The 14,947-nt window shown below is 32.2% G+C and overlaps 1 protein-coding gene across 1 annotated transcript in view; it reads right to left on the bottom strand.

Annotated features, from left to right (window-relative positions):
- Positions 1 to 10,054, bottom strand: part of LOC106689729 (band 7 protein AGAP004871) — a 32,526-nt gene extending 22,472 nt beyond the window's left edge. Inside the window, exons 1-2 of the mRNA XM_014434875.3 lie at positions 9,989 to 10,054; positions 9,596 to 9,905 (exon numbers count right to left, since the gene is read on the bottom strand). Coding sequence (XP_014290361.1) covers positions 9,596 to 9,617 — 22 coding nt within the window. The 5' untranslated portion in view covers positions 9,618 to 9,905; positions 9,989 to 10,054. The remainder of the gene's footprint in view (positions 1 to 9,595; positions 9,906 to 9,988) is intronic.
- Between the last annotated feature and the right edge of the window lie 4,893 nt (positions 10,055 to 14,947).

Below are 14,947 nucleotides of genomic sequence, written 5' to 3'. Positions count from 1 at the left end.
TCTAGATGAGATAGGAGAAACTCATGGATAGTTTATTAAAATTCATCTTAGGCGCTTTAATTGTCATCATCCTGCCTGGCGCACCCCTCATCCAGGAAGATAAAGTTCATTCTAGCATAATCCAGCTTTCTGAGGTCAATTCTGCTATGCTTAGGAAGAATGTAGTATCTTACTAACCGAAAAAGTAACAAGTGACTGTAATCATAATAAGTTTATAGAACCAACTATAGAGCATTAAAATTAAGAAAATTATACAAATTACCGTTTTACAATAAATTTAAAATAAGTAAATTTCTTACCGCAGTGATATTCTAATCCCAAAGAAGATAAAGCCTACATGGTGTTTACTTCTCCGAGTGCCAAAAATCCTTTTGATCTTCTATATATCTATAATCTCCTTACCTAATCCTGTGTATTCTTTGAATAGCAGATCTGAACGCACCGATATGTACGCCACCTTTTTTATAGTACTACTTCCTTGAGCAAATTATAACTATTACAGTCCGTTCCAAGAGACGAGAGATTGGGAAAACAAGAGAATGAAAACTACGGGTAAGGTGGGGCATTCTCTCTTTTAGTTCGAGGGCCTGGGTCAAAAAATGGACATTATTTGATGAAAACTTAAAATGATGTTCTATTAGGTTTTCTCGTATTGTGAGTACTTTTAAAGATAAGTAGCACCAAATGAAAAGTTATCTCCTTAAACTGTCGCCATTTTTGCAACTATCATGATCTGACGTTTCTTTAACGCCAATGCAATAAGATTAAAAAAAAAATTTTATCACAATTTTTACCAGATAATGTTGATTTTTTTCATAGGTTCTCGGAGTATTTGAAGTGGCATCCAATCCGCAGTTATAGACTGCCCCGTTCTGGAATTCTATGACCATTTGTATTTTGGAATCTTCCTCTCAACAGTCGTTGAGGAAGTCTCCTTCAAACACCACTTATCCCTTCAGTTTCTTAATAATAAATATACTGTATCCAAAAGAAAAATTTCTATCAACTTTAGCAACACTTATTTATTATAATTTCTTATTTAAATTGCATATATTTATACTTAGTATGATATTGACAAGTATTCCTTTGTTGATAAATGTATATTTGGAATTGTTTTATTCCTAAAAGGCTATATATCCCAGAGTGAAAGTTATTTTTCATTCAAACACACAATTGAACATGCCTTCATCTTTGAGAATTCGCTGAAAGAATATTAAATGGAACGATGAGAATAAATCAGTGGGAAGTTACAGTCGATTAAACAATAACAATGCCATCTCCAATCCTGTCATTTCTTATAGGGTTATTTTTGATCGTGTTCGTGCGGAAAATTGCATCTAAAAATATATAGGTTAGTCTATTTGTTAAGATACTAATGATGCATTATGATGATTTTATTAAGTTAATGCTGGAGTAATTTTTTCTAATACATTAAAAAGAGATGATAATCAATCAAAACAAAATTTATTTTTATTATAATGCATAGAAAAAAAAGAAGCTTAAAATCTTATAAGAAAAATGCAGCGCATAGAAGTTAAGCCCTAAATCAGAACTTAATTTCTAACAAGTTTAATTTCGGTTCCACACTATTTTATTCAAGTAGTTGATCAGTTAACCATATGAGAATGGTTTTATGTAAGTTTCCTTGTGGTTTGCGGGAAAATGTTTTTACTAAACAAAATACCACGTTTCTTCAGGGTACTAGAATAGAATTAGAATATATATAATAAAAAAGTCATTGTTAAATACCGTCCGCCTGAGACTTTCTATGGTATATCTATCGCAATAGATAATGCCACAGAAAGTCATGTAACAAATGAAATATAAAATAATGCCATAGATAGGCCTGTGTAATAGTAATTACTATTTATATTTAGTTGTTACAATTGAGCTCTGTTATTATTAATTGTCTATAGTTCAAAGGAATTTCAGTTTCAACAATAAGATTACATTTTTGTTTGTCCTTATGTATTCACCTAAATATTTTTTCAATATATTATATTAAACCGGAACACCTGCCTACTAAATGGAGGATGTTTTCAATTACATAAATTTCAAATTACATAAATTACTTTATATTACAAGTATATATTATGGTATGCCCTTCCCTAAGGTTTCTAGTTAATATTAAAAAGTCCACCTCTGGTCTTAAACATGGCGGAATCCATTCAGGGTTTAAATTATGAATGTACTTAGCATTAAGTCCAATTTTTGGTTTCAGTTATCGCTATATGGAATATATAGTAAGTAATACACGTTTTGAGGTCAAGTAACCAAGCCTCACAAAATGGTCAGTGTGTGTGTTTTTGATTAAACTCGTTAAATCAATGTACAATTAAGTGATTTTTAATGCCAGAGGAATCTTTTGCTCACTGATATAGTTTAAAAGGTCTTATATAATGAATTTTAGAAATTCTACCTCTAAAGTATCAATCAATTTAATTTTGTTTATTTGAAATTAATAACCGGTTATCATTTAAAGCAGTTATAAACAATGGATTCTTAAACCATACGTTATTCGTTTCGGGGTACTACCCCAACTAAGTGTTTAATTATAATTCTTAGAAAAAAAATATTGCTCTGAAGATTTGATGTTATTTTTGGCAACAATAACTTAATGAACAGAATCAGGTAACTAAATTAGTACCAAGTCCAAGGCCAATAGATCTATTTTTATTTAAAAAATGGGTTGGATACACAGAGACAATGCCCTTCTATCAGTTTGATATTACGGAAATTATGTTCTTCCTCCATTGACGTCAAAAGACTTTGTTTACCTCATCTTATTACATAGCGACCTTGCAGAGTTTCCTTAGTTTCCTCTAATTATAATCAGTAAAAAGCTTCGACATATTTTCAGGAACAAAACTGATTCGACGTGGTTATGGAAAAATATTTATTCAGGAATTATGACGGATTTCGTTTTATTAAAATACACGAGTATATGGTTTAGAAAACCCTTAATCATATTATTAACAATAGTCTTAATTATTTCGCTTTTTAAGTATAAGAGTGGTTTGATATATGAAAACTTATACAATGTACAGTCGTAATAAATAAGATTATAACTCTTAGAGCTAATTTTCAAGGTTAGAAGAAATATGGCTTTATGTGTTTCTGTGTACGACCATCTCTTTTAAGTGTGACAGAATAGGGGTTGGCGCCCCTCTAAGTGAACACAATTGGGGATGGAACCGATCTCTGAAGTTGTAGAGAATTGTTTTCTTCTGATCAGGGACAGGGTTTACGGAGACTTCTGAAGGAAATTTGAACAGCTACTTGGATAAAAATCTGTTAAGACTAGAAAACCAAAACAAACATTTCCATAGATGGCGCAACGACTCACCAATGGTGAAGGCCACTCGCAGCCTCAGCTATCTTCTCTATTTTGTACAGCTCCTCACAAATTTCTATTTCTTAACATTTTCTGGACATCTAATGCTACAGTCTATTTTCATATTCAGAAGACTTCTCTCGTAAATACAGAATATTATTGTTATTAAATCCTGGCTCGGCATCCAACAATAAGGCTGTGTGAAAGCAGAATGGTCTGATTTGGGCGAAACAATATAAAACGAGCATAAAATGATGAGGCTCCTTGATTCCGATTGATAATTCTGTATCATATACGTATTGTATGCAATCATATAGTAATATGTGGTGATGAGATGACGTCAACACATTTTATTTCTGCAACTTCTTTATCCATATTTATGCTTCACAAAAACATTTTGTGATATTTTAAACAGTTTTATACTACTTATATTTTACATATTTAACGGTTTTTAAATTGTTTTTTCTACATATTTTAGTCGATATTTTCCATTCTATTAGAAATATTAATTTTTGACCCATTATAGTAAATATGTTTTGTATTTTACCCCATATTGCCCTTTTTTTCGTAAACTAGAAAAAAAAAAATCAATTCATTAATAAAAATTGCATCACAGATAGTTTTCTTAATTATATTCTAGAAAACGTAAATTGAACATATAATCGTATAAAAGTTAACAATTATCCAATCTTTATTAAATGTAAAATGTCATGGTCATTCATTACATTACAGAATTATAAGCTCAGCGTTTTTCCTCAATCATTATACAATGTTGTTTCACACAATCGTTTTAAAAATCTTTCTTTCAAATCCTAAAGATGATTTTTAAAGTTTCATCAGAACCTAGCACTCGGATGAGTAAGTGAGAATTGGCCAGACTAAGATCCTATACATGTGTATTCTGGTCATCATGGAGAGAGACCTTGGTTCTTAAATACTTATGGAGCCCATAACACCAACTGTGTGAATCGTGACCTGACGCCGCAAACTGCGGTTGCATCTTGTTAGTCGAGTTTGGTAAAAACCCCTTTGGAACCCTTTTTTTAGAAATGACACAATGGTCATAATGATAACCCCTACCTTATTATTTGATACAAATAAAGTGGTTCGTCGTTTCATGGAAGGCTAGGATACCTAAAAACATTTGTGGAAAATTGGAAGAAAGTCCAAAATGGTGTTAAGTTGACGTGGGATGACCCGGTTGGGAATCACTGCTCAAGAGAGCGGGATGGATTGATGATTAAACGTTGTACTCTATATCTTGAGGGTAGACATTGCGGATCATTCAGACCTTCTGGGGCACATCCAGCCTCTGTAGAGAGGGTACTCAAAATTAAGGGATTAGAGTGCTACCAATTTTCTCTACATGTTTGTACCATACCATTATGATATTATTTCAAATATACTTGATGTATTTTATGTACAGTTGTAAATATCAATCAATAAATAAACAAACAAAAAAATTAGGGGAAAATCTGACCGACCATATCATCCATCATTATCCTTGCACTGGAAAAAGAACTTCCTTATAAAGCAGTGCAGCCAAGACCTTTCATAGTTCATAGTGGTATAGGTTTTTATCCCTAGATCTCAGATTCAGGAAGGCACTCTTCAAAAACTGCGGCCAACGATATCCAGATTATAAGGCGATGCTCGAATTTGGCACCAAGCTGAAAATCGACGTACCTACCAAGATTTCCCACTCTGAGATGGCACATTCAAAGATTATATATATATATATATATATACATATTGTAATAATATAACAACAAGCATACCAAACAATCACCTCGTCTGACTCCATTATGACTATGATGAAACTCAGGTGTAGCTCTGGACATCTCAAAGTTATTTCTTGACATAAAGAAAATTATTTTCAGCAATATTACAGTTTAATATAAACATCAGATCACATTCGGACATTCTTCATTGTCGATTTTTAAAATAGACAATTTAATAAAATTATACAAATTACCTAAAGTAATTGTAACTATGTAAATAAATTACTAAATTAATAAAGCAGCAATGGGTATGTCCTTCATACCTGGTATAATTTAAAGATTGTAATTTTTTTTTATTTTCAAAAATAAGTTAATAGAATAGAAAACATCAATGAAACTCTTACCCGAATAGTTTATTAAAACGAAATCAATAACGCCGAGTTAAATAATTTATTCATCAAAAGACGAAGACACCCATTATTAACAATCAATGTTATCTTGAAGATCAATGAAACTAGTTTGTTTCATAAGCTAATAAAGCATTCATAAGAAGTAGAGCATCGAGGAATCAAGTCAATGAGTGGCGAGTTAAATTTGTTTAGACTTTCGTATGTTTTGTTAAGCTATTAAAGCAGTATGTGTTATCTCTAAGTAAACGACTCAAAAGTATTTGCTGAAGATTCGACAATTGTCAATAGAGCAGAAAAAAATCAGTGCTACATAACTTCAAAACCTTAACTTTTTGTTTCGGCTATTTTTAAAAGCTATTCCATAATCATTTTTAAAAAATGATATGGGCTTAAAAAATTGTTGTTGTTTAAACTGAACACGAGAAGATATCCGAAAAGTGAATTCCATATCACAAAGATGGACCGCAGTGGCTTTTCATCACATCAAGAACAATGAAATGAACTATTTATAATTTTACTGTTTTAATTATTTTAGTTTTAGGTACTAAGATTAATAAAGCACCCCATAGATTCTGTTACTGAGTGTCCCATTATACATGTTCACCCCCGCACCCAATCTATACCATTCTTAAACTTTTGATTTAGTATTATAGTAGTGGCATGAGGTGAGGGTATATATAACAGTATATATCCAACGTACCTAACTCTGAAATTTCCAATGGAATGGGGTGCATTATTTTTATTTATGAATTTTGACAGCTAATACAATTTTTGAGACGAATTCATAAATGGAAAAATTTGATCCGACGTGTCGTTAAGGAATAAATCTCCAAAAACCGCAAATGGTGTGGAAAATAAAAAAAAACCTAAAGAACGAAACTGTAGTAATTTTTTGCGGTTTTCGGCGATTTCATAGCACTTATTTACTAATACTATCCCAAAAAAAATTCGAGCCACTCCATTAGGAATTATAGAGTTGGTTGCACTGGAGAAAGCTAGGAACAACCTCAAAAGTTAGACTACACGCCAAAACTAAATGAAAATTCCAAAAATTGTAGAGTAGGAAGGTTGAACATGCAAAATGGGAATATTCATTCTGGATTTCTTTTTAGGGAGATGATTATATTAATTTTTTAAATTGTTGAGGTGATAAAACTTCCAATAAGAATATAAACTATTCTATATTTAGCTTTTACAACGTTTTGGGGACATTATTCCATACTCACGCACCATTGCATCTGCATATTTGTCATTTTTTTCAATTTCTCTATTGAACTCATGTCATTTATACACATATAGTTTAAAACTGTTTTATAACAACATTATTTAAATTATTTATTTTTCACAGTAAAACACAATAACTCAAAATAAACAAAAATAGTTAACAACTATTTATTTATTGACGTTTCGCCCCACTTTGTAGAGCTTCATCAGGGCTGTTCAAGTTGAGAGCTTTTGAAATTTTCAAGTTATAAATAGTTTGGAAAGCACTCAACTTGAACAGCCACAATGAAGCTCTACAAAGTGTGGCGAAACGTCGGAAAATAAATAGTTGTTAACTATTTTTGTTTCTTTTTACCGCACCCCTGACCATCTTGTTCATAATTTTAGTTTTAAAAAAAACTTGGGGACGTATGTAGGATTTTTTTTTTGTAATACAGTACACCACTCATTATTAGTATATTATTTTAGTTTTAGTACACGCTTTTATCAATTTCTTCTTGAAACAACCACGTCTATCCAACACTACTAAAATATGTCACTTCTTACTTTCCTCTTAAGCGTTTGATTTTGCTTAGTAAAATGCTGTGGGAACAGGTGCTGTGTTCACCCATACTAAAAACATGTAGCTGATATCGTGATTACGTGTTGTGCCGATTGTTTTCATTTGATATTTAAGGGATGGCTGCTTAAACATGGCGGCTCATATATCCATTAGGATAGTGATCTAATTATAATTTCTTACGTTAAAAATTGAGTTGTTTCTCTCATTCATACAAATAAGTCCAGTTCACCTACATACTTAACTAAACGCGATAAAAAAGATACTATCAAACGTAAGTTTTGATGTACCCAAGGTTTCACATCGTAACATACATCGATCCCTGACAATAGAACTCCACTTATTCAAAACAGAAACCCGTATAATGGAGAACTTAGTTCTTTATTCATGACAATTTCTGTGATGCCATACCACCTGATGCATTATTTATACAACTGTATCCAAACATACCTGCGAGAAAAAATACAGAAAACAGAATTCTTTGATAAAATGTTAAAATTTATCCAAATTTCAGATATACACTCACTTAAATCAATTGTTTACACACTCGAGTCAATATCTTTGTCAACATCCTTATAACATTACCTAATTATTAATACAGCAAATAACAATAGTTTATTTATTTGGAGTTCAAAGTATATCTTTCTTTTCGGAAGATTTCGTGTTTTTAATAATAGTCTGAATATGGACCCATTATCACTTATAAAAATGAGGTTCTTCTACTGTTTCTAGAATTTTGAAAACGATTCATTCCATGAAACTGTGACTTGAAACTAAACAAAATCAGTTCTGGAAAATTATAAATATTTAAAAATGACAACAAAATTTAATTAAAATCGCTATTTTATCCAGGAAAAGAATTAAAAAACAGATTTCGATATTAAAAAACGTATATTGAGAAATATACGTAATTAACCACACGTAGTATCTGACGTCAAGTTTGCATCATAATAAATAGAACATATAATAGTTTTACTGGATTTTAATACATAAAAATCAAGAAAACAAAGAATGTTTAAAATTTGATTTGAAACTCGTTTTCCCCCTTATTTAGAGATTTTTTTTTCGCAAATTCACGATGTGTAATACTAGTTTTATTGCACAAAAATCAAGAAAATATTTCATAGCACCTAGGGTACTAAGCCGATAAATTTCAAAATTTTGTAGTACCAAAAAGACGTATATAATCAGACCTTTCTAGATTAATTTGAATATCAGATACAAATGCAATGTAATTGTAATTGCTTATGTGTTAAGTGACTTCTTATAGCCCTCAAATTTATACTCCATTGTTAAAACCAGAAAGAGGCAAGACTTCTCTTTCCAAAAAGACCAAAACATTTGAATTTGGTTAAAATATACACGAGTCATAAATGTTTCAAGTGAGGAAATGGAGCAGTTTTTCCAACATGTGAAGTTATCAGATAAAATTGTATAAAGTTTCTATTTGTACACCACTAGCCTTTTTTGATGAGATTTTTAAATTAATTTTTCATAACCAACAGAAAATTGATGTAAAAAAATGAATAGGAAACAAAATTAACTACGAAATTTAAATAAAAAGAAAAAAAAAATTGGTTATAACATTTTAAAATATAAAATCCTCAACGAAAATAAAAAACTGAAATATTTCTCACTAGCCGGAATTAGTTTACAAATTTTCGTAACTTTAAACATTTATTACTCCTGTATATTTTGACCAAATTCAAATGGATTGATCCCTGTGGAAAAAAGATATTTAACTAAAATAAGTATAGATTTGGCTAGATTTTAAGGCAATGAAAAATCACATAGCACATATACAGACAATTATAAATACATTGTTTAATATCTAAAATTCAAATTGGCTAAAAAAAGTTCCGGGTAAATTTGAAGTTTATCGATCGAGTACCCTGGGTAATATGTATGATTTTCTTGCTACAAACTCGAATTACAAATCATAAACTTGATTATACCCGGTACGTGATTAAAAAAAAAAGTTTACTTTCGGTTTTGGCAGACCAAAAAATATAAAGATTAGCCAAAACTATTCAAGTAAGTTTTTGGTTTTCGACCTGGGTATTCATTCTTAGATTTTAACAAAAAATTTAATTTAAAGTTAAGTTTTTAGGAATGAATAAAAAATGACTTATTAGAAGAAAATGCGTTCTTGCTAAATTAGTAGCATTTTATACTTTAGATAAAACGAGTAGTTGATAAGGAATGCAATATGATTCTCGATGAGGCACAGGAGGTATTATTTACCTATAGATAAATGCCACGTCAGCTTGCATTTCATTTTATTGCATCTATAAAATAAATACAGCACTAAATTTTAAAGTATCTAGTGATAGGATAAAAAACTTACACGATCGCGGTATCCGATCCATGATAGCCAGCCATCAGCAATTACCAGCTGTTCATGCGAACCTCGCGGCAGCAACTAACTTATCTAGCCCATCACCGATATCGACTGTCACATCGACTCGATGACAATGTCGATTTATTATATTTCAGACAGTTCGATCTATATCCTGGCCAATCCGGCGGCCTAATTAATATGGTCGATATTCATGGTAATCTATCAGGGGCCGTAGTTTGCGGGCAATGTCCGGGAGATCCATCATAATTTATCAAGCAGAATTTTCCTTCTTCCTTTGTTTAGCACAACATGGGCCCTGATTGATAGAAAAATTCAGTATAAAGCTGGTATATTTTAGGATTTAACATAGCGTTGTCCCACTTAAACAAAAATACGCACAGATATAAGTTCCTGTTTAGATTTTCGGTAAAATTTATACAAAAACAACCAATGTGTAAAATAGTAAATACTGTAACGATGTTATCTGGTAGATCAATTATAATTGAAATTATCGATGAATTAAAACAGATGTTTTTGAACAGTGTGGTAAAAAAAAAATAAATAGAGAGTAACACTAAGTTAGTTAAAGAGTAGTGAATATTTTCATTCCTTTGCTATAAAAAAATTTTTGTTTCTGTGCTTTGTGGTTTGTTTCTTGGCCCAGGTACCACGCGACAATTGGTATCAGAAGTGGGATTTTGGGTAAGAAAGTGTAAAGACATTATTTTTTTTTTATTGTAGATAGGAAGTGAAGTATTGAAGTGTTGGGGAGAATAAGAGGTTAGGAACAGTTATCACACTGTTAGGCAGCGAATATGGAAGATTTTTTGTTAATACTAAGGGAAATGAAATCCACCATGAATGTAATGAAATCTGACCAGGAGGAATTGAAAAAAAAAATCATAAAGTGAAGTTCGAGGACATTGAAAAGGACTTAGGAAGCACAGGGAAACAAGTTGGAATTGAGGAAAACCAGCTAGGTCTGGACTCTGATGTTGAAAATCAGGTAAGGACGACAGAACGACAATATGAAGATGAGGATGGAGTGGAGCGTTACGTTGGGAGACTCGATGCTAAAGTTGACTTTCTGGAACAGGAGGTTAAGCCTGTTAAGACTGGAGGACGTATTGCGAATGTGCGATTGACACTAGAGAGGGGTGCTAGCAACATGGAAGAAGACGTTTCGTGAGCTCCAGCTAGAAGAAAGCCTTCAACATACGACAGAGGGCCGTCATGGGCAACTAGTCTACTATGGCAGTTCAAGACATATTCGACTGGCAGCTAGAATGGCCGGGAAGGAACGAGTACTCTAATCGTTTTATTTCGAGAGGAGACTCTGGATATTATTTGGAGCGTATATGTCCACTTCCGACGTGAGAAACGTCAAGAATTTTCTATTTCCACGATAATTTCGAGAAGAGATTGTGTGGCCCTTACCTGAGGCAGGTGCGTAGAGAGCGGTTCAGAACAAGAAGGCTGAATCCAGGGGAAACCGATGCAGCAGCTCAGAGTGGAAGTTTCTCGACTGGCGGAGTTGACTGAAAAGGTATTGGAGTACAATATAGACGGAAGCCTAAGGATAAGGGGAACTCTAGGAGTGTAGATAGTCATTCTAGCAAAATAGATTATAACACGAAAATAGAAAGGGACCTAGATAGAAAGGGTAGACGGAGAACCGATGATAAGAGAAGGACGGTTGATAGAGATGCTGACGATTATAGATGAAGAGAAAGAAGGAAAGGGGAAACTCGTTACAGGAAAGATTACAACTGGAGAGGCATAGGCTAACTTCGATTTTATTTTTTTATTGAAGAAAATATCATTATCTTTTATTTGAGTGGTTTTAATCTTCAAGCTGACTTTTCAACGATTCATTCTTCTGGAGTTATTCGAAAAAACTCTTTTTTTTTTTTAAAGATGGAATTTTTTTTTTTAAATCCAGTGTTATAGTTCATCTGCAGCCTAAGGAAACAGGAACTAATAATATCAATTTAATTTTGAGTTACAGTAATCGATTAGTCAGTGAGATAGTGTTATAGACACATACGGTTTTATTATTTACATAAAACTCAATTTAATTTACTATTTCAAAATTGCCGTTGTTATTCAGTTAGATATGATAAAGATAAAAAGGGAAAAGAGTTAATAGAAGAAGAGAGGAAGTAAACAGACGTAAAGAATGTAGTAGAAGTGATAAAGATAGGAGACGAGGAGATGAAAAAAACAAACAAAAAAGGTAATGGAGCTAATAAAAATGACTCAATTAGTTCAAGACATGGAGAGCATTATAATAATGATAAAATAAATTGGTAAATCATAAAGAAGTAGAAGCATTGAAGTACTAGAGGCTAAAGACAAAACAAAACAAGATTCCTCTCGGTATCATGGGATATATATTGAAAACAAGATTCCAAACTCAAGGATCTGAAGAAGGTTCTGTTTGGGACGAACAGTTTTTAAGAAGGGGGCAGTGTAACGATGTTATCTGTTCCATCGATTATAATTGAAATTATCGATGACATTAAAACAGATGTTTTTGGACAGTGTGTATTAAAAAAAAAAAAAAAGAATAACGCTAGGTTAGTTAAAGTATTGTGAATATTTTCGTTCCTTTGCAATAAAAAAATTGTTTTTTGTTCCTGTGCCATAGGGTTTGTTTCTTGGCCCAGGCGGCAATATGTATTGTTGATGTAGAAGCTACTTTAACATCGCTGATTCAACAGATAATTACATTTTATTTTTTATTATGATCAATATTACATACTGCTAAAAACGAGTAAAGTATCGTGTATTTATTTAAAGCGCGGTCGTTCCGTTTATAATACTTTGTATTGTACATCACGCAAAGACAATGAGATATAAAAGTTATAATTGAACCAAAAACAACGATTTTATCTTCCTGATTTTGAATATTCAAGAGTCAATAGCCAAAAGTTAATATAATCATAGTTTTAACTGATGTTAATCATTCACAAGAACGAGCTACTATATACAAATAAAAAAAAAAATTATAAATTTAAAGGTAAACTTTTTCAGTGTTTTTTTTAACATTCGGTTTACTTCGAGACCGATAGAGTAGGTTGTCTGGAAGTAAAGGCCAGGTTCCACTGAATCGATGATAGTGACAGTGATAGATGTCGCCACTACCATTGAGTACATTGCTATTATTTGCAGTAACGTCGCACTATCGTATTGTAATTAGTTTGTTTGTTGGAAGTGCTATCAACTATCTGAGGATGCGCCGCCGCCAACAACCACTTGAAAGCCGAATTAGGAGATGGCGGTGGAGAAAAAATTTTTTTTTAAAACCATTTATTGATTGTCAACGTTTCGACCAACAATGTAGATCTTGATCAGGGCTGTGTGACAAAAAAATCTGTTGGCCCCATGTTTTTTTGTTATATTATACATAGATGTGTGAATATGGAGGGGATGTCAAAAAGGGGAAAAATAGTAGGTTTCAACTATTTATTTATTGTTTGGTTCCCAATTAATATCCATTCATCACAATGAAAGAAAACCTGCAGTGAGGCCTGAGACGTTGGTAATTAAAAAATAGTAGAAAACTATAGTTCGAAAATCCGTTTCAAAATGCTGGAAAATACAAGATTTGGTCTTCTCCATCTCCGAAAAACCTTTGTAGTATGCAACTGAATATAAGGCACTAAATGATAAAAAAAATAAAACAAATTACAACGAATAATCATCAATTATTCCAAAGAAAGTTGAGGAGGTCCGGATAAGTAAATTTTTTAACGAAAAGGATTATAATGAATAAAAAAGTTAAAAAGTGAATATGTATGCAGAAAGAATGAATGATCTAAAAGGATATTATAGAATCCACAAGAAACTATCCACAGCGGTTTAATAGCTCTTGCTAATCCCACAATACTTCTTAGACAAACCCATAAACCTTATCTCTAACTCAGAAATATAATATATAAAGAATTGATAACTAAAGCTAAAAGCATTGTGGGTCATACTTACCTTATAGACTGCGATAAATGATTACTAAGTTCTACTAAAAACGAATTAGTGTTAAAATATAAATTAGAGGATTTCAATTAGCTTGTGAAATAACGGCAAAAAATTTACCAATCAACGTTTTGTTAAACAATAAAAGACATTTCACATCGACAGCTAAATAAATATATTATCATGAGACGGTACATCATTCCAAGATATGTAAACAAATTAACTTTTGTTAACAAACTTTTTATATCAATGTAACCCCAAGCAAAGACTGGCCAATTTTCGAATGTCAATATTCATTTCTACGTCCACTTTTCGATGGAAATATACCCTCTGACGTTACTCGAGTCTAAATAACTATGTCTCACAAAATGGTCTTTGTGCGAGACAATGGGTTTAGTTCAAAAACTCAGAGGGAACTGAAACAACATATTTTTGACATTTGTAGGACTGGACATACATTTATTTTTGGACTGTATTTAGGACGTGATATGCCTGGGATGTTACAGAAACTTTATTCGTTGATTGACTAATTGACCATCCGGCAGGAACGATTTCGATTAAACTTGATGAATCAATGTACAAAGAGGTCTTTAATACCAGATAGGTCATATCCTCAGTGAATCAATCAGTGAAATAGTCTAACAGAAAAAATGCAATTTTTTTTATTCTTACTAACTAAACTAAATTTATTTAGTTATTATAGAGGACGGTCATGAATGAAGCATGTTTTTCTAGTTTTTGTTAAACTAACCATTCCTATAAATAATAATAATAATCGATGAAAATGACTTAATGTTTTTTACAGAACCGTTTGCTTATCGCAGCGAACTATTTTTTTTTCTTATCCCTCTGGGTTGATTCAGCTGTTTCCTATGATTCATTCGCGCCTCCGCAGATACAGCGTATTTACAAGGCTCGAACATTTTTTGTGACACCAGAATCCCTCAGCATCCTGGGATATTGTTTGGATTAGTGATATTTTGATCATTAAAATTATTTATTTTCTATTAGAGATAAGTGTGCAGAAGAGTGAATATCTTTCACCAGTCCTGCAGTAAAGAAATGGAAACAGGAATCGTGTAAACGAGAATGGCCGACATGAGTGAAGAAATTCTGCGTAGACCTAGAATTAGCCCGGTGAACTAGATTGTTCCCATAACTATATAAATTGTTTTTCTATTGTTATCTAAAAAAAAAAAAAATCATAAACAGCCTCACAAGACAAATAACATCCCTTATGTCGCAGTGGAAAACGTCCCTATGGCATGAACAACTACGCCGCACACACTACGATCCCAAAAACTTCTGGAAACTAATCCGAAGTCATAACACCAAATCGAACTCGGTGAAACTCCATCGAGGCGATGAGCTCCTCACACCCGC

The sequence above is a fragment of the Halyomorpha halys genome, unplaced genomic scaffold (assembly GCF_000696795.3).
Source record: "Halyomorpha halys isolate HHAL.00 unplaced genomic scaffold, Hhal_1.1 Scaffold1441.1, whole genome shotgun sequence".
Classification (NCBI taxonomy): domain Eukaryota; kingdom Metazoa; phylum Arthropoda; class Insecta; order Hemiptera; family Pentatomidae; genus Halyomorpha; species Halyomorpha halys.
Note: the sequence above shows the minus strand (reverse complement) of the source record. Positions and strands in the feature narration are given on the sequence as shown.